The sequence below is a fragment of the Doryrhamphus excisus genome, linkage group LG4 (genome assembly GCF_037039965.1).
Source record: "Doryrhamphus excisus strain RoL-2023G ecotype Guam linkage group LG4, RoL_Dexc_Guam_v1.1, whole genome shotgun sequence".
NCBI classification, from domain to species: Eukaryota; Metazoa; Chordata; class Actinopteri; order Syngnathiformes; family Syngnathidae; genus Doryrhamphus; species Doryrhamphus excisus.
Window position 1 is genome coordinate 6,193,375 of NC_136360.1, and position 27,995 is coordinate 6,221,369.

General features: G+C 41.0%; 1 protein-coding gene across 2 annotated transcripts; it reads left to right on the top strand.

The window, feature by feature from the left end:
- Positions 1-1,015: 1,015 nt before the first annotated feature.
- Positions 1,016-27,947, top strand: qsox1 (quiescin Q6 sulfhydryl oxidase 1). Of its 2 annotated transcripts, XM_058073752.2 has the most exons (14): positions 1,016-1,620; positions 1,696-1,946; positions 2,329-2,429; positions 4,012-4,060; positions 4,431-4,533; positions 5,884-5,974; positions 6,092-6,237; positions 9,499-9,633; positions 9,738-9,867; positions 16,389-16,511; positions 17,435-17,573; positions 18,713-18,889; positions 25,950-26,111; positions 26,339-27,947. In XM_058073752.2, exons 2-14 carry the CDS (start codon positions 1,703-1,705, stop codon positions 27,154-27,156), a joined length of 2,418 nt encoding a protein of 805 aa, XP_057929735.2. In that variant the 5' UTR covers positions 1,016-1,620; positions 1,696-1,702; the 3' UTR covers positions 27,157-27,947. The 2 variants fall into 2 exon arrangements, with proteins under 2 accessions (XP_057929735.2, XP_057929733.2); XM_058073750.2 differs by having other exon boundaries at positions 1,016-1,946.
- Positions 27,948-27,995: the final 48 nt, after the last annotated feature.

The following is a 27,995-nucleotide window of genomic DNA, read 5'->3' on the forward strand; positions in this document are numbered from 1 at the left end:
ACACAGCAAAACGAAATAAATGCATAACAGCGTTATTGCTGCTATTCCAATTTTTCACCGCTAGGGGTCACTGCCTGCCAGATTTTAGATGGAGTTTGCTTACATTTCACGTTCTAAAATTACCAACACAGTACATTAATGTGTTAATAGTCTGTGATTCCAATTGATTTAGTTTGTATTTAATTATCTCTGTGTAGAATTTGCATGTTCTCCCCGTGCATGTGTGTTTTTCCGCCAACATTCCAAAAACATGCATGTTAGGTTAACTAGGGACTCCAAATTGTCCATAGATATGAATGTGAGTGTGAATGGTTGTTTGTCTATATGTGCCCTGTGATTGGCTGGCGACCAGTCCAGGGTGTACCCCGCCTCTCACCCGAAGACAGCTGGGATAGGCTCCAGCATAGCCGCGACCCTAGTGAGGATAAGCAGCATAGACAATTGAGGGGATGGAGGGTATTCTATGAATATTATGCAGTTAACTGCAGTTTTTATGATATAATAGTGCAGTAAGTAGCTGCAGCGTGATGCATATAGGTAAGAAATTATAACATTGATTTATGGTTTAATTAGATGTTGGGGTTTGGACGGTGCAGTTAAATTAAAGTAAAATAAATTAAACATTTTCACAACTTTTTGCAAGCACACAATCTGACCAATTAATAGCTGTGAATATGTTGTCTTAAATCCACACAGGCATACACACACCTCAGGTGTAGATGACAAGTGGTGGGGGGGGGCATAATTGTTGGTGTCTTCATCAGCTTTTCAACACAAAAACAAATCGATCGAGTAGATGAATAGTGGCAAAAGTCCAGCTGAGTTGCTGCTGCTGTTGCTGGCTCAAACACACACAACTGTCAACAAGTTACAGACCACTTGTTTGGCTGTCTCGTCTGCACTCGACCTTGTGGTACGGGCCTCGTCTGCCCCTTTAAGAAGAATGGCATTGTGGGAACTGTGTGTTCTGTAGTTCCGTGTTTTAGCAGTAGGTGAGGTTTCTCGCTCTTCTGTCTGCATTGCTTACCGTGGGGCCATGCTGTTGTATTTGGGGGCAGTAAAGTTTGTGCAATAAAGACAACGATACCGTATTTTCAGCCTCTGTACTACGGTTAGGATATCTATGGACAGGGCGAGAAAAGTAACTTGATATCGCATAAGAAAAACGTTACCTATTCGACGTTGACTGTACGTGGAATGATTTTTTTTCCAATGAAAAAACGGTGGAGTCACCGTTAGAATTAAAGTCTCCCAAATGTAATTCGTATTTGATAGCTGTATTTTAAGCTAAAGTAATTCTAAAAGACTGACTTTTCTACCTCTCTTGTTTTGAAAACCAGAGATGCCTTCGTCTAAATTCCCGGTAGTTCTGGGAAACGTGAAAGCAATGGTATGGCAAGAGTTCGTAGTATGTCTTCGTGGTAAAATGTAGCTTCAGATGGATTTGCGACCCAAGGTGAATTACAATGAATAATAAAAACAACTGCCCAAAACGTACGTGACAACTCTACTATTTCCGGTCATTTACCATAAAGGCCATAGTAGGTGCGCACGCCAAATAATCAGGTGCGCCTTAACTGTGGAAATTTACCGACGTGTTTCAAACTTGCGACAGTGGAGGTAAACTTTGCATCCAAGTGAGACGAAGAGAGAAAAGATGACGCGGCGCTATAACTGTGCCACGTCTCGTTTCAGCGGAGAAATGAAGAAATACCCGCGAAATGTCGCCGTGGTCTTCTTAGTAAGTTTATTCCATCTTTTATCCTCCACGGCGGTGGCCGGGTTGTACACGGCGTCCGACCAGATCATCCTGCTCTCCCCCGACAACGTCAAGCCTGTTTTAGTTAACTCCAGTACCGCTCTAGTGGTGGAGTTCTACGCGTCGTGGTGTGGACACTGCATAGCATTTTCCCCTGTTTATAAACGGCTGGCGAGGGATATTAAAGGTAAGTGTCAAGATGTCAGAGCCCTTTAATGTCTCTGTGGACCTTTTCACAACCTCCCCTACAGTGTTTTCACAACATCAGCACTACAGTGACCGTTTTTACTAGTCATAGCAGTGTGGCTACAGTAGCATTACTGTCATTACTTCATATCCACGGTGCTTGGGCTATCATTTATTTAAAATACGCCACATGGTGAAGACTTCTGAAACTCATAAGTCAGAAATGTCCCTATTTAGTGCCTACCCTTTTCCTGCCACTGTTACTTTCAGTTAACTGTTGTGACACTGATCTCTCTGCAACTGTCCATATGGCTTAACAATGTCACTGAGAATTTCACATTGTGTTGACTTGCATTATATGTTGTGTTTTGATTCTTTTTGAGAATGGAAGCCTGCAGTGGACCTTGCAGCTATCGACTGTGCTGATGAAGACAGCAGGAAGGTCTGCACAGGTTTTGGCATCAGAGGATATCCAACTTTGAAGGTAACTCGGCCAGTCACTACCTGCAAGGGACCTCATGATGAGCAGAGGTTGTCCAAAGACTCTCAAACAAGACTGTCTTTTCGAGCCTACTAATCCTATAAAATACAAGTTGTTTTTGAGTGAGTGATCTCATGGTTAGCAGCCTTGCCCTTTTCTCAAGATGCTGTGATCATGATCAATTTGATTCACACCCAAGTGTGAAGCATTTTAATTTTAACATTTTCACGTCTGGGGATAATGGGAAGATTTTTTTTCTTTATGATGCCTTTTACTGACTCGAGTTTTTATGAGTCACATACTAAACATAAGAGAGAAAATAGTTTGGTGTCAGCAGGGAATTCCACAAAAGATACTCCAGAAAATCTGTTTTTCAGGGATGAGTTCAGGTCCCAAGCATATTATGTTCTTTGAAGAGAGACTCCCTGTGACACACTTTGAAAACCCTTGCACTCATAGCTCTTTGAATTACCATGGCAACCCAGGATCACCAATTTGAGTCTTATGATGGCCTACAGGTTAGCATGTTGGCCACACAGTCCGAAGATTGGAAAGATATGGGTTTGAATCTCCGTTTGGCCAGCTCTGTGTGGAATATGCATGTTCTCCCCAATACCCCCGGGACCGTAGTTGAGATAAGCGGCATGGAAAGTGAATACATTGATAGAATGTTCTGAATTTCTGTTTCTATATGTAAGTGCTGTATTCTGTTTAGGTGTTATAGCGGAGGTGATTGTGAATATAACTTAACTTGCCATAACTGTTGGTGTCATGTTGACAGCAACTTGGTCATGACTGAATGTTCTGAACTCCTGAGTATTGCAGTGAACTACAGTTGGTATAGTGGATGGTTTCATAGAACCCATACTTCCCTGCTGCAGTGTTCTCATTGTTTAGACAGCAAACTAGTAGTGACTTAAGCAACATCATCTCTGCTGGTTATGTCCACTAAAATTGCTTTAAAAAATTCATCAAATTAATAAAAAAAATTAATTCCACATCGGATCTTAACGATCCCTCTCCATTCGGCAGTAGCATCAGTGCTAACAGTACTGAATAGATTGGTGACATAGGCGACAACAAAAGCAGCTTGTGAAACGTACATATTTAGTGGAACCAGGAGCTTTCCTTCTTGTTTCAGTAGCAGTATTAGTTTCACCGTGTGCTTAAAACTCTGCTTCCTGTACCATGTTGAAACGACGCTGGTTCAAACATATGAATTTTGATATACTAGAAATGCAACGTTTGTACGGATGTTTGCAGTTTGAAAAGTCAGCTTTGAAATACTGTATATCAATGCCTTGACCGTGTCTCCCCCCTCCCCCACTGCCCACCGGTGAAAGTCAATGCAACAAAGGGCTCTTTCTTTTCCGATTTACAAAGTAACTTAAACATACCCAAGCCATTTTAGCTATCAGGGATTTAGGGATCGTAGAGGGCAAGGGGATGGCTGTGTGCCAACCGTACTTTACACAACGTCGCTTTTGCTTCTTTTATTGCTGTGTGAGGCCTGCCTGAGTTGCTTGCTTCTCTTCTTCCACTTTCACTGTAACCCAAAACTAACTTGTTTTGTTTTAATTCACAGTTCTTCCATGCTTATGGCCAGGAGGATTCTGCTGGACGGGCTTTTAAAGGTATCATTGCCAAGCCAAGAGCTTTTTGTTTACACTGTTACAAAAGGGACAAGACACTGAGCATTTCATTTGACAGACCTACATAATCTAATGTGATCTGATACTGAGCTGCCTTAAAAAACACCTTAATTATGCTCAGTAAGGTTTGACACTGTCATAGAGGTCTTCATTTAACAGTATGTTTATTATTGTATTTTGCACTAAATTACATCATACTGCATGTAGGTAACCAAACTCTTATCTGAGTGATGGCCTTTCAGTTTACACAGAGATTAAATATTAAAGCGATTATTTCTGGAAGAGTGCCGACCCTGCCGTGAGAGCAGAAACAGCAGTGTCGAATGTCCACCTAATGTTCATTGACCTCTAGGTTTCCCTCGTGATGTCCGAGGTCTCCGACACCACATCATTGATCAACTGGAAAACCATCAAGAGCCGTGGCCTCCAGCCTGCCCCCCACTGGAGCCCACCAGGTAGACAATAAAAAACACACAGGGCCTGTTTTAAGGCTTGGGAAATTGATGGAAAACCCACAGGGTGATGAAATGATCTAGTTCCTCCTTAACATGCAAAAAGTACCAGTAGTTGTTTTTAGGGCAAGGGACTATAGTGGAACCTTGGTTAGCGTTTGCCCTGCGATTTTGCCTTGGTTTGCATCCTTTTTCATTTTATCCTTGCAATATTAATTACATTTACATTACTTCTTATGGCAAAAAGTTGATTCTGTTAGCGCCCGTTTTGGTTCCACTGGATGGCAGAAATGGATTATGACACAATACTAAACAGTATATTGTTATATATAGTACATACTTTGAGGCACTTTTTATCGTTGTTAAGATATAAGCAATTTTGTGAACGTTATTTGAGTAAAAATCTTTGGTCATTTACAACAATAATTGTCTGAGATTAAATATTGGGTTTTCTCCGGGTACTCCGGCTTCCTCCCACATTCCAAAAACATGCTAGGTTAATTGGCCACTCCAAATTGTCCATAGGTATGAATGTGAGTGTGAATGGTTGTTTGTCTATATGTGCCCTGTGATTGGCTGGCCACCAGTCCAGGGTGTACTCCGCCTCTTTGCCGAAGACAGCTGGGATAGGCCCCATCACGCCCGCAACCCTTGTTAGGATAAGCGATTAAAAAAATTATGAATTAAATAAATGCCCTAGAAAGGATTAAGAATGTTGAAAATTGACATTCCACTGACATATTTTGCTTTTAACAGTGATTCACTTTTTTATGATCGTATGACAGTAAGGATGTTAAAATGAGAATTAAAAAGTTGCCTGTACTATTAATAGAGATTTTACAATGGTAACAGTGTGACCCGGGAACAGATTATTTAGTTTTTCTTTTCCTTGTGGGAACATTTAGAAATATAACCTAATTGGAGGTGGGAACGGGTTGTGTTCTGTATTAAAAGGTTCCACTCTTAAGAGCAATTGTTAAAGCATTTTCTGTTGAACCAGTATCAGTTAACTTTAAAAGATAGCAGTCTTCCAGTATTAATTTTTGGAAGCCCCATTGATCCTCCTTTGTGTGTCAGCGTTTAGATGTGGTGCTGGCATTTTTTTTTAAATATGCAATTAGTTTGCGTTGATATTTATCCCTTAACAAAATAAGTCCAAGTTAGTTTTGACAAGGAGTGGTTGTTTCTACTTCTTGTTTGGAGCTTTGTATTTGCAGGCAAGCACTGTTGCATACATTTTGAGGACGACACAAAAGGAACTGAAAGTTTGATGAAGCATTTTCTCTTTAGATTGTTTCTCCTAAGTAAAATCCAATTTGAATGTGACTCCAGTCTTATGTTTATTATCCCCAGTCAAGCTGAAATTGATATCTTCTTAGAGACAAACAACATCCTACACCTCGCCTTGATCTTTGAGGATGTCAGCTCCTACATTGGTAGAGAGGTAACAGCACATTTTTCATGACTGCCATACCTTCCAGTCTAATTATCCTGTAAAGAGACACTGTGGTGAAATTGAACACAATGTGTTAAATACAGTTTCAATTCCTATGTCCATCAGGTGACCTTGGATTTGCTACAGTTTGAGAATATTGCAGTGCGCAGGGTCCTGAGTACTGACGAAGGCCTTGTGACCAAATTGGCTGTAACAGAGTTCCCATCCTGCTACCTTTATTACCCTGGAGGTAACTTCACCAGACTCAAAGTGTAAGTGTTCTCCCCTTTTTGACTTTCACCACAGCTAAATGTGTGGTCATTTTATTCTCGGGTATTTAGATATTAGACTTTCACCTGTAAATGTGTTAATCATATCTTGGAATGTTAAACACTTCCTTCTTGTCTTATGACGGGGTTCAATTCAGATGTATTTCTAATATTTTGGCCCTCCATGAATGAAAGGATTATATTGCATCCAACATCACAAGACCCAGAGGAATCAAAACTGGAAATGTGAAAGCATTTTTAAAAATGAATTGTTTACATGCTCAACAGCCCAAGAACAGTCATGAAGGAGAATTTAGGGAAGGTTAAATGATCTGTAGCAGACATTCATCTGGCTGTGGTTTCAAGAAACATTACTGAAGTACATCTCGATACACAATTTGTTTGCGCACCTGCTGGCTTGTGCAGTAGATAGTCAATAAATGCGAGTAGGGATGTTTGATACTGTCTGAACAATATTATTTGCACATAATGATATCGGCACGCAGATGAGCTCATCAAATTGCACCGTGCTCCACAGAGCAACAAAGCTTGGTGTCATTGTTTGCACCTGCTCGTGTAGCAATAAAGACTCTTTTACTTGCGCTTTGCTGCTGTCTCTGCATGCTGCATATGTACAAACACTGTTGGACTCATGTGTATTAACAACAGATAGATACAGTAGATGCGTGTCATACTAACCAGGAAACGTACATTTGCGTACATTTTTGACATAAACCAAAAAGTATACAGTATACAAGTTCTCCGATCAACACCGACAGAAGGGACCGTGAGCACTTAAAAAAGGAGAATGACTGTCATGCAGTGGATGCTATGATTCTTTAACAAATATTGGTTGTATATCAATGTGGCAGTAATGTATTGTATGGCCCATCTCCATTCGCAACATCCTGTTTCCAACTTAACATGATTCATTAGAAGTTGGCAACCGACAAACTACAGCTGTAAAAGAATTGTAAAATACAAAGTAGTTTAAAAAGCTAAAACATATAGGTACGAACTCATATATTTTTTCTCTGTCACAGAGGCATCTTTCCAGGTCTCTGGTATGTGTGAGTGACAAGAAGAAAAGCTTTGCTGGTCTCACTGCCCTTGGGAAAGCATACGGACGTATGTTTGGGTCAATATGTTACATTAAAGCACCAACGCTTTTCTAAGATGTTGAAATTTTGCCCATATTTATTGGAATTTGTCAGTGTAACCCCAAATTCACTTTAGAGTTGACATTTTAAGACCAAAAAAAAATACATTAGGGAGTTGTCCTGTGATACCATACATGGACAATTGGAATTAGTATTTTTTGAGGTCAGAGGACCCTGATGTTTGACTGTTCAAGTTCATCCAAGAGGATGGTTTCACCTCAGGGTTCTGAAATTATTCTACATCCATCTAGGATTTATTTTTATATTTAATGTAGTTACTTTGATAGAGTTTTGCTTAAAAGATATCTCTCAATGCCATTCTTAACACACGTGTCACACTTAAAACGTCACAAACAATATTCTGTAAATGCAATGTACCTCCATCCACACAGTTCAGGTTGGCACCCTTTGTGTGTTAAATTGTTCAGCACGACAACAACTTTGCATGGTCATTATCTGAACTCTATTCATGAAACTACTTTTAAACATCTGGCTTCTTAATGGGATCAGAGCATCAAAATTGCTGCCATTATTCACCACCATAAAGCGCCGCTGATCGTTTCTCACCTCGCAAATCCATCTGCTGCTCATGCCCCTTTGTCTGGCGTTCTCAATAACTTGGCATGCAAAAGAGGACTCTTTTTAGTTGACAAATGCAAAGAGGAAATGATTTATTGCTGATTTATTTATTCACCCTCCCCCTGCTTCCCTACCATCCAGCCCCCTTCCTCATCTCCATCACTGTACAAGAGAGGGTGGGGGGGGGGGACTTTTTAATTTCTTGCATGAAAACAATGCTATTGCTTTTCTGGCTTCACCTGCATGGCGACAGATGGCATCCCATCATCGCTTGAATGTCTGATTGATCCTGGGAGAAATGCAGTAGTGTGGGGGTGTGTGTGTATGCGTGTGCGTGTGCGTGCACATCCGTCATGCATGTAATGTGCAGCAGTCCCAGGTGAATGTGCCCACGCTGACACCAGCCCAGGGGATGACTGGATGAATGGCTCTCCTCCCTCCACATGTACAACATTCCCACCAGGCCCACAGGTGTAATTGAGTCCCGGGCTGGTGTTAGCGAACTAACCCCCCTTTTAGCATCCATCCACCTTATTACCATCTTCTTCCAGTTTTACGATGCTCTGTCTTCTCTCTATCCTGCACAAGTGGAGAAAGTAAATGAATGTGCAAGGAAGCAGAAGCGAGGGAGAAAGAGCAGTAATGGCTGAGGCTGCAGCGTTTAGCATGTGGCCTCATAAGCGATGGTCTCTCACTATAGTTTGGCACCATCTAAAATGTTTTCCAGTAAGTGTGTAAAATATACGGCCACAAAAAGCAGAAGAGGCGATAAAGCATTTTTATAACATTAGGCTTGAAAACAAAAAGAGTCCAATGCATTTTGTTTAACAATCCCTGCTCTGAGAAGAAGCTGTACGTTGCCAAATGTCTCGCTTGTTAATGTCTCTGCCCTTCTGTTCAATGCTTACCAAAAAAACTCATTGGCCAGATTTTTAACAAGGTCAGGCAGTAGTGTGGCATGATGAGGTCATTGCTTCCAATCTTGTGTGGTTCAGTCTAGTGTACATTTGTTTTTTGACTGTTTTCACTCTCAAAGATGAAAGTCAATTACTGGCCCATACCACAGTCATATCATTTTTAACTACAAAGTACCAACACCACTGTTCTTGCCATTGACCCTTTTCTACTGCGAGTTCTGGTCTCTCATTGGTTGCGTATATTCATCATGTCAATGTTTTCTTGTAAAGTAAATACAGAAGGCTGTATGGTTGTCCCATGTCTCGTTCCGACTGATGCGTTCATTCTGGAATGTTTTTATTATTGTCCAGTAGTAAAAACCACTGCCCTAAAATGATTTGTTTGGGTACCAACCACAGTGGCACCATAGTAGTTAAAGGGTGAACACGTGTGTTTACATGTGTTTATACATGGCAGCTATCACCATCCAGCCTCCATGCCCCTGGTTGATCACATAAGCCAAATCAAGGTTTGCGTTCCCTAACTGTATTGTACACTGAACTGTACCAGGATGTGTTGTCCGTTGGTTCTTTTTATTTGTCACTCACATCTTCCTCCCTCCCCACAGCAACATTGAGGCCCGTGCTTTCTACTCCTTCGCCCTCCAAAGCCTTCCTGGTGTTGTACGTTCAGGGAAACCCCCACCGGTCACCACAGACCTTGTCAACAAACATACGGAGGATCCCTGGAGACCCTTCAACAGGTACAATATGATCTAGAAACCTTTTTTTTTTCTATCTGGCTCTATCTGGTTTTCTATCTGGATTGTGTCTCTTTCAACTGCATACACTTGTGACATCTGCACAGGTCTAGTGTGTACATGGCTGACCTGGAGTCAACGCTGCACTACTCGCTACGAGTGGAGCTGGCTGCTCATCCCGTCATCACTGGAGAGGCGCTGACTTCTCTCAGAAAGTACATCTCGGTCTTGGCAAAGGTGGGAGAGAGAGAGCACTACACACACACACACACACACACACAGAGATTCAGCCTCATTATTTCAATCTTTACATAAAAAATGAGAATCTAATTGAGAAATATTATGAAACCCTAGATTCAGAAAGGTGATCATAATCCTATATACTTTTTAACTCATTGAAAACTGCCGTTATATTTTTAGCCAGTAGCTATTCTTTTTTTTCTGTGGGAATTTGTAAGAAAACTCCGGTTTCCTCCCACATTCCAAAAACATGCTAGGTTAATTGGTGACTCCAAATTGTCTATAGGTATGAATGTGAGTGTGAATGGTTGTTTGTCTATGTGTGCCCTGTGTTTGGCTGGCGACCAGTCCAGGGTGTACCCCGCCTCTCGCCCGAAGACAGCTGGGATAGGCTCCAGCACCCCCGCGACCCTCATGAGGAAAAAGCGGTAGAAAATGAATGAATGAATGAATTTGTAAGAAAAACTTGAGCACATGTACTTCACAAAGAAAGCTATAGTGTAGTTAGAGTAGATGACCACTAGATGGAGGGTAAGACAGCTGAATGAAACTTCATTCATGCATAATCCTTGAGATCAAATACAAGAACTGTATCGGTAATTCTGCTCAGTGTTGAGGTTTGAATTGATCTCTGTGTTTAATATTATGGTTGCAGTGCTGCACCGTACATAAGGTATTCTCTGACAGTGTCAATCAAAACTGAGCATTGTTATATTTGAAAAGATATGATATTATTTGGAGCTTATTAGACGTGCATCTAATACATCATGAAACTCTCGTAGCTGTGTTGAGTATCCATTATACTGGTCAAATGTACACTAGTATAAAGACGAAGACAGTGTTGTATACTGTTATTCCTGAAAGCATGAGTGAATAACTAGATGGGGAGCATAAATACTCTCCTGGGCATCGTTGACCCTCTTGATTTTGTCTCCCTGGAGTATTGAAGCATGGCCACCACGCACCCTCTCACGGGCGTCACACTTTGCATTGAGGTGGACCCCTTAGGCCTACCCCCGACTTGTTACTATTGTGTAGTACTTGCCCACAGACTTTCCCCTTTCTCTGCATGTCCAGCCTCACTTCATTTCTTTATTTTTGGAATCCTCTTTAGGGACATCAGGAGTAGTGCTTATTTTTTTTCAACCCCCTTTTCCGCTCTGGTCATGGCTGTCTTCTTGAGTTCACGTAGAAGTGTGTCAGCCAGGCAAACATGTTGCGATGATGAGGTCTGACCCGCTAGCTTCGTCCCTATTGGCTGTGCACCAGGCTGTCTCACTGCCAGCAATCTCTCTGATTATATCTCACTCTCTAGGGAGGCTTTGTATAGCTCCTGTGTGTGTGTGTGGGCCATGCGTTGTGGCCTCCCATTAGCTCCCGTTTGTTTAGTCAATAGCAGCAGGTCCCAGTGGTACTTTTAGCTTGCCGCCTCCCTCCCCAAATAGAGTAGAGTGGTGGCCCAGCCGCTGGTGATCGGGGCTTTGTGCGGCTCAGGAGGTTGTCATGGCCGCCGCTGACCGCCACTTGTGACAGCCTTTGTTGACATTTGACTGAACGCTCTCACTACAAAGACTATCCATTCATCCAGTTAGCTTGTAAAGGCGCACGACAAGCACGGTGTCTGTGCCACTCAAGAACCAATAACCACAGACTAATAATTAATTTAGGTACATACAGTATCTCACAAAAATGAGTACACCCCTCACGTTTCCTTGGGCTATTTTTAGTGGATATTAAAATCTATACTGCTATAAAAGATGTACTCTGACTACTGCAAATTATATCACTTTTTTGGTATTCCCCCTTGAGAAAACCTATTAATAATAATATATACTGTATCCATTATTACTGCAGAAATACTGTAATAAGAGACATTACACCATACCTATTAATGTTACTATATTCATCAATTATACATTCTTATCCTTTTTTCCTCAACTGATACACAGAAAGTGAGTACTGTTGTGAGTATGTTATTTAAAATGCTACAAAATGTGCATGTAGGTGACATCTGTTGGTGAAGGAATGTCCTACGTAGAGCTGACACAATATGTAAAAAATGTGACACCTGAGCGCACTGCGTGAGTCATGTGATTAGATTAAAAGTGACTCATGGGCGTCCTCATCGCGGTGAGGCGGGGGTCATCTTCACACACTGGTGATGTGATGCTCAGTCACATTCTTATCCAGGCAACTTTGTTCGTACCACAAGGGAACAGCAACCTTGCATACACACACACACGCACTAATAAAATAATACGTTTTTAACATTTGTCAGCTGCAAAATCAATATAAAGTGATCAATATTTTACTGATACATAGTTTTTTTGAAATTGTATTTATTTATTTATATGTTTGCCGGAGGAAAATAATTTTTAAACCATTTGAGCACAATTTGGATGTGAAGGAACATGCTTAATGCATAACATACATACATAACATAACATACATCATTGTTTTGAACACTTTATTTATTGCAATACATCTATAATTTACATTTCTTCTTTCATTATGACCTTGTTCTTCTGCATTCCTATTTGTTTTCCCCCCTTTAGCATCAATACATGTAACCACCTAATTTTGCCGAACATAATATAACCATCCTTTGCAGGATACCAGGTTGTCATAGTAACAATTGTGAAAGGGAGGTGCTTACAAAAAGCTAATTGGACGTATAACATGTCCGTCCCTATTGAACGTATAATAAGAGGAAGTGAGCATATTGTCTTTAGGAAGTGATCTATTTTTTGCCAATTCAATGTAATAACAGGAAGTGTGTATTTGCCCTGATAATGTACATGTTATTTTACCGTGACATACTATTACGTTTTAGTAAAGACTCTTTGTCAATGATTTGTTGCTGTCTTGTAGTAATCTCCCTTTGTCCAAGAATTCCATGAAATGTTTGTTATTCACCATTAAACCTTTGAATCCATTTCCTTCCAAGCATGTTCACACTGGCTTGTTGGGGTTTTTATTTTCCCCTCCTATTTGCACACGCTCATATTATTACTTGATTTACTGTCTTGTCAGGCTGAAGCCGGATTTATGAATCCTTTCTACATGTATATGAGGATTAAACAAAGTGGATCTTGGGATGTATGAAAGCATTAAAGCGAGGTTTTTTAGGGATTACGCTTCCAACTTGTTTTTCTTGAAAGATCCCCAGAGGGGAAACAAATGAAATAGGACTTGGAAAGGGATGCAGTTGGTTCAAGCTTATCGCGTCTGGGTCTAAACATCAAGTTCATACATGACATTGCCTATTAGTAAAATGGAACCCACGTTTTTCCTGAAAGATTCATGAAGAGGAAGCTGAAATGGTTTGAGAACAAACAATTCACCTACACTTCATATTAATCAACATTCCAATCATATATAGTAGATATTGTTATAAAACAACAAAAGGCCGTGTAGCATGTTTTTAAAGGAAAGCGGGAGCACACAAGGGAATATTGCAAGAAATTCTGATTAATATTAATGTTGAAAGAGATGTATGAAAAGAGGCTGGTTGGAGCAATACTTTAAAATATGTATATTGTTAAAATAGTAAAATACTTGGTTGGTGTAACCCGCCTCTTGCCCGAAAAGACAACTTAGATTTTAGCCATATTATCTGTAAAGCACTTTGTATTACCTTGTGTAACAATTGTGCACTATGAATACATTTTAGTAGCCAATTGTTTTATATTTAAAACATCATTTAATGAACACATTGCTGTCTAGTCGCTGTATCACTTGATGTTGTACAGTTAGGTCCAATTTGTACAGTTATTTGTACAAGACTTTTGCCTTTGTACATCATTAAAACATGAACTAAAGCTATTGTTTAAATGTAGACTCTCCGCAATAATGTAGTATTTCAAACAAAAAAAATACTATTAAGGAAGTGCAACCATTTTATGCTAGTACCTGCATTTTCAGGGACTCGGAATAAATGTATAATAAATATACAGTATCAAGACAAAATCATAAAAACTCATTGTCCAAGTTCTTATGGATGAAGGTTAATATGCAATGCCATCAGTTGCTGCTACATTTAGAGAGATTACTGCAAATTTGCATACATTCTAACATTACATTCCAAAATTATGTGCAATAATCCCTCTTTTATTGAAGTTAATTGGTTCCAGACCTGCCTGTTTTCATAGTGAGAGCATAAAAAAACTTTATCTTAAAATGATCTTCTAAATACAGTTTTTAACATTATTATAGACCCCATTCATCTTTATGCTCGTATTATTCAATATAGTAGATACAAATAGGACTGGACTTATTAAATTGTGTCTATTATTTTTATTATATCTTATTATCATTTATTTCTAATCTGTTCCATATGTATATGTCTATTTATTATTTTTCTATTGTCCAATGTCTCGATTTGGTTGTTTTATTTTATTTTGTGATTAAAATAATTGGAGATCAATAAAGTATCTCTAATTGTCATCGGGGGTTCTTCTTTAGGAGCGCTTTTATTTTTATTATGATTATTATTATTTATTAGGGATTATTAGTGATTATTGGGTCTTTTGACGTAATTCAAAGCTGCAATAAAGGCTGTTTTCAAGGCGATCAAGTCTGATCCTACATTACTGACGCCTGTTGACCAGTGTAAAATACTACATTTCATCATTGCGTATGTATTTCATGTGCCTTACAATTGTATTTATTCAGTTGAATAATAAATAATAGTTAAATAACCGTTTCCCGCAGAAACACATAGCTTTGCTTTTGTACCCCAAAGGTGCTGAGTGAGTTAAATGCGAGGTTCACCATTCATTGAGCAACCCAGCGGAACACAGTGACCCTCTGATGCAATCACGAGAACTACAGCGACATGAGTAGTGTTGCTCCAGTGATGCTGCGCTAAGCCCATTACTGGCAAACACCTGCCTCTTCTTCTGCTGCTTAAATTCATATGACTGTTTAATAAGCTTTTCTGACTCGTTGTTATTCAAACTTTCCCATCCACATCTAAACCCATTAGGTCACTTTCCCAGCAGCATTGAGTGTCCTTTGTGTGTCCTTTGTATACACACTCCACCTTGAATCATCCATGTATCTTTATAGAACCTACAGTAACTTATGATGTTGGATTACTTTGCTGACTATTCACAACATCCTAAATTTCTCTTCAGCAGTAAATATGAACCTGTCAAAAAGGAAGGAGGCAAACCAGTGCAAGAGGGTTATAGTTAAGTGGTGTGACTTCCAGATCCTGTTAAAGCGTGATGAATAGAAGGTCCAGTGCAAGATTGTCTGCATATGCAGGTGCACTTAGGTGAACAGATGGTGGGTGGGGGCAAATAAAAAGGAGTAGGTTTTTGGATGATGCTATCGCTGTCTCCTCTGAGACTCGTAGCTGGATCTATTTGCTTGTTGGCAAGCTCTCATGATAGTAACTTTGATTTAAAAATACCTGTAATATATTAAATGAATTCCTGCCAAATCAAGCTGAAGTTGCCATGGTAGTGTTGTATTTCTAAAGCTGAGCAACATAAGCCATTTGTGTTGATTGTGTAAACAGGAAGAACATTTAGCTGTCACTTACGTATATTTCTCAGCATCTTAAGTGTGAAGATTGACTGGTGTGTGTCTGCATTTAGTCTGTCATTACTGTTCTGTATCTCCTCCTCACCACATTCCCACTTTTGCTAGTTACTGCAATGATCGACCGCATGGTAGCAAGGTAGCAAGGTAGCAACCGTTTTAAAAACATGTAAACACGCTTCTGTCAGGGTTTGTACTGGGGTTGTGGGAGGAGAGCTCATGACAGCCTCAGGTGAAAGACCCCCCATTGAGTACCATGGTTACCCCATGGTTGTGTTAGTGGCTTAGGGAATGGAGCTTAACCAAGGAAGTGGCTTAAGGTTCTTGGCTCTTGTCTTACTTTAGTGGAATTCGTTCGGAAGGTGCTGAGATGGAAAAACACTTTCAAACCGTAATTCACGCGCCACTCACAAATGTTGGGAACAGCATTGTCAAGGATTTGTAGGCAACTATTAATCAAGCTATTACACTGCTGATTTAGTGCAATTTGTGTGCTTTGGTATTGACCAAGCCAGGAGATGAAGAGATGGTGCTTTATTCAAGCTTTTTGAATGGTCTGACAGGAACAACATCTAGTAATTTTAATTGCACGCTATACAGCTCCCAATAAGGAGAACATTTGTCATTCCTATGGCAACACTCTATTACCGACTTTCATTGACTTTTATTTTAATTGACATAATATTTAGGGCATCTGGGATATAAAGTGCTCAGGCCAAAATCAGCATGCGAATCAAGAGATCCACTGTGGCGACTCTGAAATCAGGAAAAAGCTGATTGAAGAAAGAAACAAACCAGTTTCTATGTAATTGTCCAACAAATAGATCCCATATATCTGGTACCAGATAGTAGTGGGACAGGGGGACACAAATGCTAGCAACCTAGCGCTACAGTGATAACGTTACAGTCACTATTTGCTGAGTTTAATTGAATTTAACACATACTCTATTTTTTGCTGTCCTCTGCAGTACTTCCCTGGCCGCCCAATACTGATGAACCTGTTAAAGTCCCTTAATTTGTGGCTACATAACCAGGCTGGTAACCAGGTTTCCTATCAGGCATTCATGGAAATCCTGGAAAATTCAGCACAGGTGAGTTATGACACTGAATGAAACTGTAAGGTCAAAAGGGGGAAACATAGGTGAAACAGTCTTGTAGGTGGCACTAATGACCATTACAAAGTATTTAAAAACAGACCTGCCAACATGTACTCATTTTTCATACACTGCACTAGGGATGTCCAGATCCACATTTTTTTCCGAGCCGGGTTTTTTTTTTGTAGTATTGCTGATCTGATCCTTTTTTTTTCTTATAATACTAAGCTTTTGTCACAAACATGAATGTGTGAATTGAATATGGTTATGAAAATAGCTTTTCAAAGTATTACAAATAATGATGAATTCATCTTTTTTATTACACAGCATGACCAACAATACTGTTTATATCAAAACGTAATTTATTGAGTATTTTATTGCAGGTGTACATAAATAGGATTAGACTTCTCAATATACAGTAAGCATGTCTTTATTGTCTGGCATGAAGACTGCATGCCTTCAGTGTGCAGCCCTTCACAAATTGAAATAGTCACTTACTTAGATCATTAGCTTTCTGCTGGCCCGATCAATGGATCAATGAATCGATGTGAAGGTATGAATTGACTTCACTTCCGAGGAAATGGACTCGCCTGTGCCCAAAATCTTTACTATTGACATGTGAGTAACCCTGTCAATCACTGCAGCGATAGGCAATACAGGGCGGCGAGAGAAACGACTTTGTGTCAGAAGAAATATGTTGTCGGATTCAGCCATGACTGGCGGTTAGATATCTGGACTGCCCGTGTTCATTAGTGTGAGCCCGAGCCATTAACCTGAGACTGACTTCTCATTGATCAAGAAAACTACACGGGCCAGCTTTCATTAAGTTGAACAGGTTTGAAGATGCAGATTTTTTTTCATTCTCGTTCCCATGTGTCTGTCAAGTTGCCGCAATTCTTTGTTGTTTGCCTCCCTCCCAGGCTCCTGACACTGCATTGCCCGAGGGAGTGAGGTGGGTGGGTTGCCAAGGGTCACAACCCCACCTGCGACGTTATCCTTGTGGCGTGTGGACTTTGTTCCATCTACTTACAGTCCAGGCCATGAAGTCGGACCGCTCAGGTGTGCACAACTTTCACACACGATGTGAAATAAATTAGCCTCTTTTCGCAGTGGCATGATTTAATGTAGGTATCTCTTAACTATGGTTCCAACCAGACTTCAGAGCATTTAAACATTTTTGGTAAGATAAAATGAACCTAATTGTGACTGTGTGAAAAGGGATTAGTGGAATGTGAGTGGTTAATAAAACAAGGCAGATGAGTGGAGGCTCCACTTCTAGCAGGCATGTTAATCCCTCTCTTCAACGCACACACATACACTCACACACACACACACACACACACACACACACACACAGGGGTTAATCCCAGGGTTTATGGACCATCATGTGACCTGCAGATGGACCGGCCGAAGAGGGGCGTCCATCTGGAGCCCCACAGGCCATGATCTCGGAGGACGGGTACACAGACACACACTGCACTGCACAGATCACAACATAAAGTTCATGCATGAACTCACATGCTGAATGTAGTATTACAGGTGTGAACGCTGAGCCATTGTCCTAATGCATCCACACACAATCTGAGCGGCCATACGGTTTATCACCGGATGGGGCCGCTAAGCCAAGAACAAATGCAAACTGCCACAGGAAAATATGGTTGTGGGCTGTGGAGCTCCTGAGACAACAACCTTGCTAGCATTCACACAGAGGGTTAACTTTGTTTAATCTCCAGATTGGGTTATCCCCTCGGTATAGATTATTCATCCCAATATGGGGTTAACCCAGCTCTCTGTGACTCCTGGCCCACATAAGCGTGGGAATCCATGAAGCTGCACAAGTTTACAGTTTAGAGAGCAGAAGCTAACATAAAGTCTGAGTGTTGAATTGTTTGCGAATTCTGAAAAATTACTCTTGCCTAAGCCAATAATAGAGGATTTTGATCATATCATAGCAATCCCATGATGTCTCACAGTTATGGGCAAAGAATTTGGTAGGAAAATAATATATTTGTATAACATTGTAAACAGAAAAGCATTTATACCGCTTTTTTTTTTTAATAGCTCATTCAGCCCAAACAAAACACTACATTTTGTTATCTGGTTGTTGCTATTAAGTGCAATAAGGGATCAATGGTGTTACCCTCTTGTGAATGCTTGTCTCTTGTTGTATGTGACGTCATCTTGTCATTCTGCTCCAGATCCCCTGGAGGTGCTGAGCGCCATGAGAGGCTACATCCGTCACTTCTTTGGCTGCAGGGCGTGTGCCGAACACTTTGAGAACATGGCCAAGGAAAGCCTGACAGAGGTGAACACGTACTCTGCTGCCATCCTCTGGCTTTGGACCAGACACAATCGTGTCAACAACAGAATAGCAGGTAAGAGCGGGCAGGATTATTATGATTGATCAGTCAAATAAGGAGGACGGGCCCAGTAAATTATGTTAATAAACAGAATACTTTTGTAGTTGTAGTACTGAAAACCTGTTCATGACTTTCTAAATGCAGTTTTTAACATTTTTAGAGCTCTGTAGGCATGATATAACACCCCTATAGTCACATTTAACCTCCTGTTATTCATTGTTTACACTACAATGCAACTCTTATGCTGCAGGCACTTGAGACCGCTAGCTGGCATGCCCCCTATTGATTGTGATCTGTGAAGGAATGGGATCATAGCAATTTGATTGTGAGGGCTATACATTTTTAAGAAATACAAAAAACCTAAAGGAGGAATGGCGTTAATGGCTGTCACTCATTTACAGCTCATGCATAGGCATATAGGCTGCCCACATACACATTAATGCAGTCTAAGAGAAGCAGGCTCAGCAGGAACATAGTACTTCCAAAGGCAAGAGCCACCATTGCATTGTCAAAAAAAAAATGGACCAACGTTTGACTCACAAGCAGGAAAAGGTGATGTGATGTGCATGTGTGCGTGTATGTGTGTACACGTGATTGACATGTTAGCCATTAGTGAGGTTCGCCGTTAACGCCAGTCCCTCCTTTTGGGCCCAGTAACAAATCTCATTAAGTTCATTCAATTGTGAAGAAATAGACATTTTTTTCTCTAAATCGCCAGTGGTAATGTTGATATATGTTTTGGGTTAAAAAAAAAAGCCAAGGAGGGATAGCATCTTCAACATTGGTGAATTTGGCATAATCTATGTTATTACTGTAGTGTCGTTATTGTCTGTTGATGATGACGTCTTTTGTCATTCAGTCGAGATGATGTGATGTCATTATTTGATGTAGATTTTACAGTTGGCACGCCAACGTACCTTGAATTTTATCCTGTGTCTTCAAGTCACTTGTTTTCTTGACAGTGTTGCATTTTTTCAGATGCCCATATATGTACACATTTGTTCATTTCACCTTGAATCTCTGCCTCAGCAATGTCACCTTGTTTATTTTTTGAACGTTTTGTGGGTGGTGGTGGTGTTGTTCAGCCAGACACTGGACTGCATGTATCAAAGCAGAAAGTTGGTCACTTGTTGTTGTGTAGAAGCAACATCATCTTACCCACAACCACCCTGGTATACTGTAAGATCTGTGTGTAATGTGGAGCCCAGTCACTATCACAAGTGTGCTGTTCCAAATCATCAATTCTGTACATCACTTGTGATATAGTGTGATCTTTTTTATCCATTTGATGCTTAAAGCATCCACATTATCTCTGACTCTAACCACTTCGGTGTGATGATGTATCATCCTTCACTTCCTTGAGTCTACCTGGTTCTCCGCTTTCTTTCACGTCCTCCTCCTCTGCATTCGCTGCAATGGAAGCCCTAGCGATCATGTTAGTTCGGCTTGCCTGCTTGTAATCAAGCCAGTGCAAATTACATGTTTGTAGTTGAGGCATTTCTCTATGTACACCCCCACTCCCATCCACTCTTATTAACATTGAGATAGATTGATTTACATTCCTGTTATATAGTCTTTAAACACTCCCTGCACTGACCATCAGCGCTACTTCACATGATCAGTTGGTCGTGTTAATGCGTCTAGAGATGGTGCTGGGAGGTGCAAGGAGGGATCCTCCGATCAGACACCAGCTGTCACAATGTCTTAGAACACCCCCCACCCCCCCCTTCCCAGAGTATGATCTGTCTCTGCGTCATTTGCCTCGTTTTCTCTCAACCGCCCTACACCATTCCTCATCCTTTTTCTCATACATCGTCATCGTCACTATGGCTGTGTATCTTCTCACTTGTCTCCCCTCCTTGTTTATTTGTTGAGCCTCTTTCTTTTGTACCTTCAAAGTCCTCCACTTTGTCTTCATAGGGAATTGTAAGGTAGACCAAACGTTCAGAATCATCCAGTTGGTAACTTTTAGCTAGCTCATCACTTGTTTTCGTCAGACAAATTTTAGTCTCCTTTTCTGCTTTGTTGTATGTTTAATTAACTCAGTGTTACTATTCACATGATCTCCCTTTCCTTGACAGTTGTCTTTTCCAGAAGTGACTTTCTTCAAGCTTCTGCTTGGCTAAAATGGACACCTGTTGCTTTTGCACAGGCTTGACATTTTAGAAGTGATGGCTTCCAAATGTTTTTTTCTTTTCAACCTGGAGTAGGTAAAATATATATTAATAGATATTCCACTCTTTGACTGTACAGTATCAAGGAAGTATATTACTCCTAAAAGAGCGAGCCCCTCCTCCTCCATCTTTGTTCCAATGATTTTATTAGGCCCAGCACTGTCATTAACAGCCCACTTTGTTAAATCACTATCTTTTGTTTGTGGACACCATCACCTCCTCTATCACAGGGACAGATTGTGTCCTGAACAGCGGGGGCCAACGGGACACCCGCCTCCTGCGTGTGTCTACTCCCCAGACAGTTAAACACTATTCAGACCCCCACTCAGACCACCCTACACTCGCTCCATCCGTCTTCTCTCTCTCTCTGCCTCTGTCTTGTCCCTCTCTCTCTTGGTTATCCCTTGGGACTCATAACCTCGGCTTGACTAGTGATAGCACAGCGCCCCAGCAGGACGACTCCCATGCGAAGCAGCCCTCTCTTTTCCTACACACACAATTCCCAAGGTATTGTGCAACAGCAGGTGGCAAACACCACAACACAATCCTCCCATCCTCCAGTCCCATAAACACACACACACAGTTGTGGCGTGTGTCAGGGGGCAGCCACGGTGGTAGAGGGTAAGTTGTTTCCACTAGGGATCATGATGTGAGCGTCTGCCTTTTGGCAATGACTGACATTGTACACACCATCGCTCTCTCATCCTTTTTTTTTTTTTAATGCCCCAAAGTGGAACTGTTTTGCAGGCCGCCGCACTCCTCCTTTCAGGAGCAGCCATGCATGAAAGAGCAGCTATTTGTAAAGCGCCTGAACAATTAATTTAGCTGGCAACAAAGAGGCCCCAGGGCCCTCTGCCGCCGCCTTGCACAGGCCGCATTAAAAGCCGCCGCGCCTCCGTCCTGTTGCTGCTTGTCAACAGGCTGAGAGTGAGACACATTTCTGTAGACTATATTGCTGATTTATCTTCCACATTTTTTCTATTTTTCTATGCCTTATCACCAGTCCCAACATTAGGTACATCACAACAATCAAATGTAATGTGAGAAGGTTCTTCCTTAAATACTGCTCACTATGAGCATGACAATAAGAAAGCTATTCATTTAACAATGTTCATTATTATGATCATCATGTTTTTTTAGAACTACTGCATCATACTGAGTGACGCCACCATTAGCTTTATTGTTTTAATGACTTTTTCACACCAACATGTCATTTTTACTTACTTATACTAATACTGTACTTTTATTTCTGACCGTATTCAGGTGTGTTAATAAGGGGCGTTGCATTTATATTCAGTTCTACTTTAATGGTCTCTATGTTAATACATGGGTTCTCCATAGTCTTATATGGGGACCAACATTGCTTGGATTTTCCCTCCCACATTCCAAAAACATGCTAGGTTAATTGGCGACTCCAAATTGTTGACTGGTTGTTTGTCTATATGTGCCCTGTGATTGGCTGGCGACCAGCCCAGTGTGTACCCCGCCTCTCGCCCGAAGACAGTTGGGATAGGCTCCAGCATACCCCTGTCACCCTAATGAGGATAAGCGGCATAGAAAATAGATGGATATACAGTTTTCATACAAATACGAGTCTCTATATCAGGGGTCTCAAACTCAATTTACTTGGGGGCCACTGGAGCTAGGGTCTGGGTGAGACTGGGCCGCATCAGGTTTTCAAAAAAAAAAAAACGCATTTATTAAAAATAAAAAAATTTGGCTTTGGTTCCAATTTTCTACAAGAAAAGCTCTGATAAAACATTCCACTGTTCTCAAATATCTTACTTTTTATTTTTCTACACAAAATAAGATGAAAAATAAATAAACAAAACAAGAATAAAGAAAATCAATCAATCAGTAATAAATAAATAAATATAATAATAATAATAAAACGGCAAATAATAAAAACTTAAGAAACCACATATAGTTGGTGGGTAGACAAATTATTTTTTTCAGATTAAAATTAACAAAGCATTATTAGAGCCCTGTAGACATGACACAACACTACTATAGTCACATTTATACTCTTTTTATTTACAACATATTGCGCAACTGCAGGGTCTTGAGACACATGCTAACTCGCAAACTAGAGAGCTAGCGACCTAAACAGTAGCCTTCAAGTTATTTCCTTTAAACTTAAATAGCCAAAAACTTACCACTTCCACACGGATAGGGAGGATAACTATTAACAGTTATTTAACCTTTAACATGAACATTAATCAAACGTAATAATTTTTTCTGGGTACATGATACCATACAGCATCCATATCAAACTAACATTAAACTTTCCTATCAAGGCGGGGGCCTCAAACTAGTGTCCTGCGGGCCACATTTGGCCCACGGGTTTGAGACCCTGCTCTATATGTTAAATACACAATTTTGGGTCCTGACCCACCAGCTTAGAATCACTTCATGAACTCTCCTGTCACGTGTTAATAATAATAATAATTCAGAATTGTATGCAATGCTTGTGCAAACTTTGCTGTTGGCTTTTATGTACATTCATAGGCTCTCTGTAGTGGAGGAACCTTGGAGTGTGTTCACCCTTGGCAGTTTGGTACTCTGGTCCAAGCTAATTGGACTACATTTCAGACATATTGTGTGATGAAATGTATGTAAAAAGGCAGAGTTACATAGTATTGTTATTTTATATAGTGATATATTTTACCCAAACGATCTCGGTCTGCTTGCACAGCTGGTGCACACCAGGGTTGAGATGATAGCGTGCGTCCACATTTGCCCAAATAACAACACAACCCGATCCAGCCTAAGAAATGCTTCATAGCTGTAGTAAACAGTCCCATGATTGTTCACTGCCGTATTCACCATGACGGCTGTATGGCGTGCGGTGTACGAGTTAGTGCTGAGGAAGCTAGTTTGACAGGCTGCACACTACATATTTGTACCTTATGAATATGTATGAGTGAGCAGTGATGACAACCCAGTGACGGGGGGCCATGGTGGCAATCTCAATATGGCTGCTAGGCTAAAGTCACCCTGGAACACAAACCTGGCAATCTGATTAGAATGAGGGGAGCCTTCTCATGTTATGTGTGTGTGCAAGCCCCGCCATCCATCCCTCCCTTCCTCGTACCTGCTGAAATGTATAAAAGCCCCACCCCACCCCTTCCTATTCTATAGCCTCACAGGCTGCAGCACATTCAGGACAGAGTATAAAATGAATGTGTCCTTTATGTAAAGCAGTGTATGCAGAGTCGATACACACATGCATATGATTGAGATTCATGCTGAGTAGCAGAGAGGAGGAGGTCCGGGAGAGAAGTGGTGGGAGTAAATTGACTGTGCTGTAAAGTGACACACACACACACAATAGCTTGTTGGTGACAACAGGCAATTTATTAGTAGTGTGTGTGTGTGTGTGTGTAGGCATTTGTGCACACAAGTTTATGTGTGCACTCATTGCCTTACATGGATATGTGGTGTTTGTCACAGGAAATGTAGAATTCAGTAGTATTTTTTTAATGAAAAGCAATACTTAATTTGAAGTGGAAAGCTGATATTTATGCATTATTCTTATTATTAGGGATGTGCAGATAGACCGGCCACTGATTACTATCGGCCGATTTCCAAAAAAGAAACAAGAGATTGGCTTACGCCAATAAATGTATAGTATACAATATATATTTCAAGCTCACCAGAAGGTGATCAGACTTTTACAACAAAGTAACAGCTACATATACAAATGGAAGTAGACCACAAATGTTCTTCAGGTTATACAGAATAATAATAAATGGAACTAAGAACAACCCTCACCACACATTACTGCCTATACAGCATATTATCACATACTACAGTATTAATTGGCCCTGTACCCTAGAAACCGCCCATGAATGATACGGGAAAAGGCTGAAATGATACTGTGTCAAAGCCCAGGGCAGTGATACTGATAAAATATAGAGTTTAACCATGTTCCACTCAGATCGCGCTGCTCTGGTATCGACAACCAATCAGAGAACAGCGCACAAGCGTGAACACACAGCGTTTGTTTTGCTGCCGTCTGTGCTCTGTCAACATGTCAGCGGTTAAATAGTAAATAGTACAGTAAATATTAGTATAATAGTAAATATTAAATAGTACGTGATAATAAGCTCATGATTAAATAGTATGTGATAATAAGATCATCACATGGTTTGTCTGGTATCAGGTCAGGTATCATGCCCCCAAGTGTCAGTATCAGCCTGAGACCGAAGGTAACCTATAATTATTAAATATGTTTTCAGGGGCGCTACAATTTGTTTCATACTGAACTTTCTGCAAGGTTTCCTTGTTTGTTTGCATGAGGCTACCAGCTACAGTATATAAGGATGTTGAGACAATATTTTTAATTCCTTAATTGAGCAGCTCTCCCTCTGGGGATTCTTTCTGTTCCTGTCATGTTCAGTTTGATGATTGGACTTCGCTTTCACAAGGCTGTGAAGGGACCGGACAGGTGGTCCGTAACACTTGGTGTGTGTATGGGTGTGTGTGTGTGTATGTGTGTGTGTGTGTGTCTAACAATGATCAATGGGCTTCAGGGATGTCCCAGCGGGAGGGGTGGTGAGATAATAGATGTGACCAAAGTGGACAGCTTCCCCACTCCCTAACACACACACACACACACACGATATCAATCTGTAGATTACATACACACAAACACTGACAGGTGATTTACATACACACTCTTAAAAGACATAGATGCACATATGCATATAGGCAAAGAGATTTATGGATGCTGTGGCAAGATGAAATGGCTGCAGTCCAGATTGTATCCAGTCTCAAATCAACATGCCTAGCATAATATGAGAGCATGCGACAACTTTGTGTGACTTTGTGACTGATGGACTCATGCTTTAATCATACCTCAAAAATGAAAAAAGAAATGTCTTTTTTTGTTTATTCAGGTTCTTTGAGTGAGGACCCCAACTTCCCAAAGATCCAGTGGCCGTCACCAGACATGTGTGAAGCCTGTCATGCCGTCAAGGACAACGGAGAACACAAGTGGAACAATGAGAAGGTGCTACCCTTCCTCCAGACGTACTTCTCAGCCGAGCGCATCCTCACAGGTGCAGTATTAGCTACTTTTTTTGGGGTGTGTTCTTCCCATTCCCAATTGCCTGTCATTCAATGGATGGATGATTGCAACATATTATAGCGGTTCATTGGTTCCAGATCTGACCACATCAAGTAGAATTCCTTATTTATAAATCTAATATTTTGGGAGTTAGAGCATATGGAAAACTTTTTACCAACACTGATAAAGCAGTGATATTTTTCTTTTGTCCCCCATCAGACTACCTGGAAGATGAAAATGTAGTTCTGGCCAAGCAGAAAGAAAAACATGTCGACCCGCAGAAAATTCTTGAAGCTCAGAAGCATGCTGAAAGGAGAGTTAGAGATGCTGTCGCTGCTCAGACTCTTCCTCATCTAGCACATGCTGCTGTGGAAGAAGAAGAGGAGGGGGAGGAGGAGGAGGAAGAAGAAGAAGAAGAAGAAGAAGAAGAAGCTGAGATGGTGTCGGATGAAGAGGAGGAAGGTATGGATGGAGGAGCAGAGACGGAAGGTAAGACCCTGGAGCCGACACCCTGGACCGGAGAAGAAACAAAGCTGGCTTCAGATCGGCGTCACAACAGCAGGAAGCCGAGCATCGTGGGGATGAAAATGCGGGACGTGCAGGAGGACATCGTGGACCTGGACTTGTTTGTCAACGAGCACTATAAGGTCAAAGCCATGCAGGTGGCCACCTCTAATCGCGTCAAACAACGCACCTTGCAGAGGAACAAGGAAGAACAAGACTCGGCCTTCGGGCTTGGAATGGAACTGGACGCTGGGCTCGGCATGGTGGGCCTGCAACCCCTGGAGCCAGAATTTGGTTCCAATAAGCACATGCACATGCAAAAGCGAGAACTGACGGGGCGCCTATTTAGCAGCGACGATGCCAGGCTGGGCCAAGGAGGCCGCTGGGTGTCCGTGCTGAACATTGGCTTCTCCAAAGTGGACATCAGCCTGTTTGTCATTCTCTACTTCCTGTCCTCCATGTGCCTCCTGGCCATGTATCTTTTCTTTCGGACACGAGTCAGGCTAAGGCGAGCCAAAGTATCACTGCCCTGATCCAAAGTGTCTTCTGGTTAGCGATAAAGCGGATGTCTCCGGATTAGCTTGGCCCACTTAACTGCTTCCTACTGGAGTTCCCACTGGTCACCTGCTGGTCTGGTTCTGCTGCTCAGACTAGTTCTGGTACCTGGTTCTAGAGCTTTTCACCCCACTGAAGCAGGTGGATGTTTATTTTATATATGAAGGTGAATCAGGTTTTTATTTTTCTTTGACCTTGTAATGAAGGAAGGACATTTCAGTGAATGGAATTACTAGAACCTCTCTAGTGTGATTTTTTTAGTTTTTTTTTTTTTTTAGTTTTGCAGCATTTTGGAACCCCGGTCACAGTCCGGCATTAAGAAAAAAAAAAAGTAGAGTTTTTTTATACAGCTATTGTATTGGAGCTCATCGGCTGTAGAGGTGTTCTTGAATATTACAATCAATCGGAACTTGTGTTCTTCAATTGAAGATTGTTTTTACTGTTTGTAGCTCTTCTCACTAAACAGTGTTGTTTACTGGTAGGCTTCTCGTCTCGCAGCTCCTGTGCTGTGAGACGATTACATCATACTGCTGAGTCGTAAAGACAGATGCAGCTTTCAAGAAGAGTGCAGGGTGACTTATGTGTTTTGGTATTAGGACTAGATTTGGTTTTGGCTGTGAGCTTGTCCACATTGCTGAATGATTTTGTTTTTATCATTGAGGTCCACACATACTGTTGTGGTTGTCAGACTATATTTTTTTAGAATATACAGAGAAAGAGAGCAGCTCATCTGTATTGGCTAATGTGACATTAAAAAGTGCTTCCACAACTTTTCAGGCTTGTGGTGTGCGGGGTGTTCCATGTGGAAATAAGGAGA

What these genes read in the sequence shown, in the direction of transcription:
- qsox1 (XM_058073750.2), top strand. Translation starts at nt 1,658, where the DNA reads ATGACGCGGCGCTATAACTGTGCCACGTCTCGTTTCAGCGGAGAAATG. An exon ending in GCTCCTACATTGGTAGAGAG is followed by an intron (nt 5,975 to 6,091) that starts GTAACAGCACAT and finishes TATGTCCATCAG; the next exon opens with GTGACCTTGGATTTGCTACA. An exon ending in TCCTGGAAAATTCAGCACAG is followed by an intron (nt 16,512 to 17,434) that starts GTGAGTTATGAC and finishes CCTCCCTCCCAG; the next exon opens with GCTCCTGACACTGCATTGCC.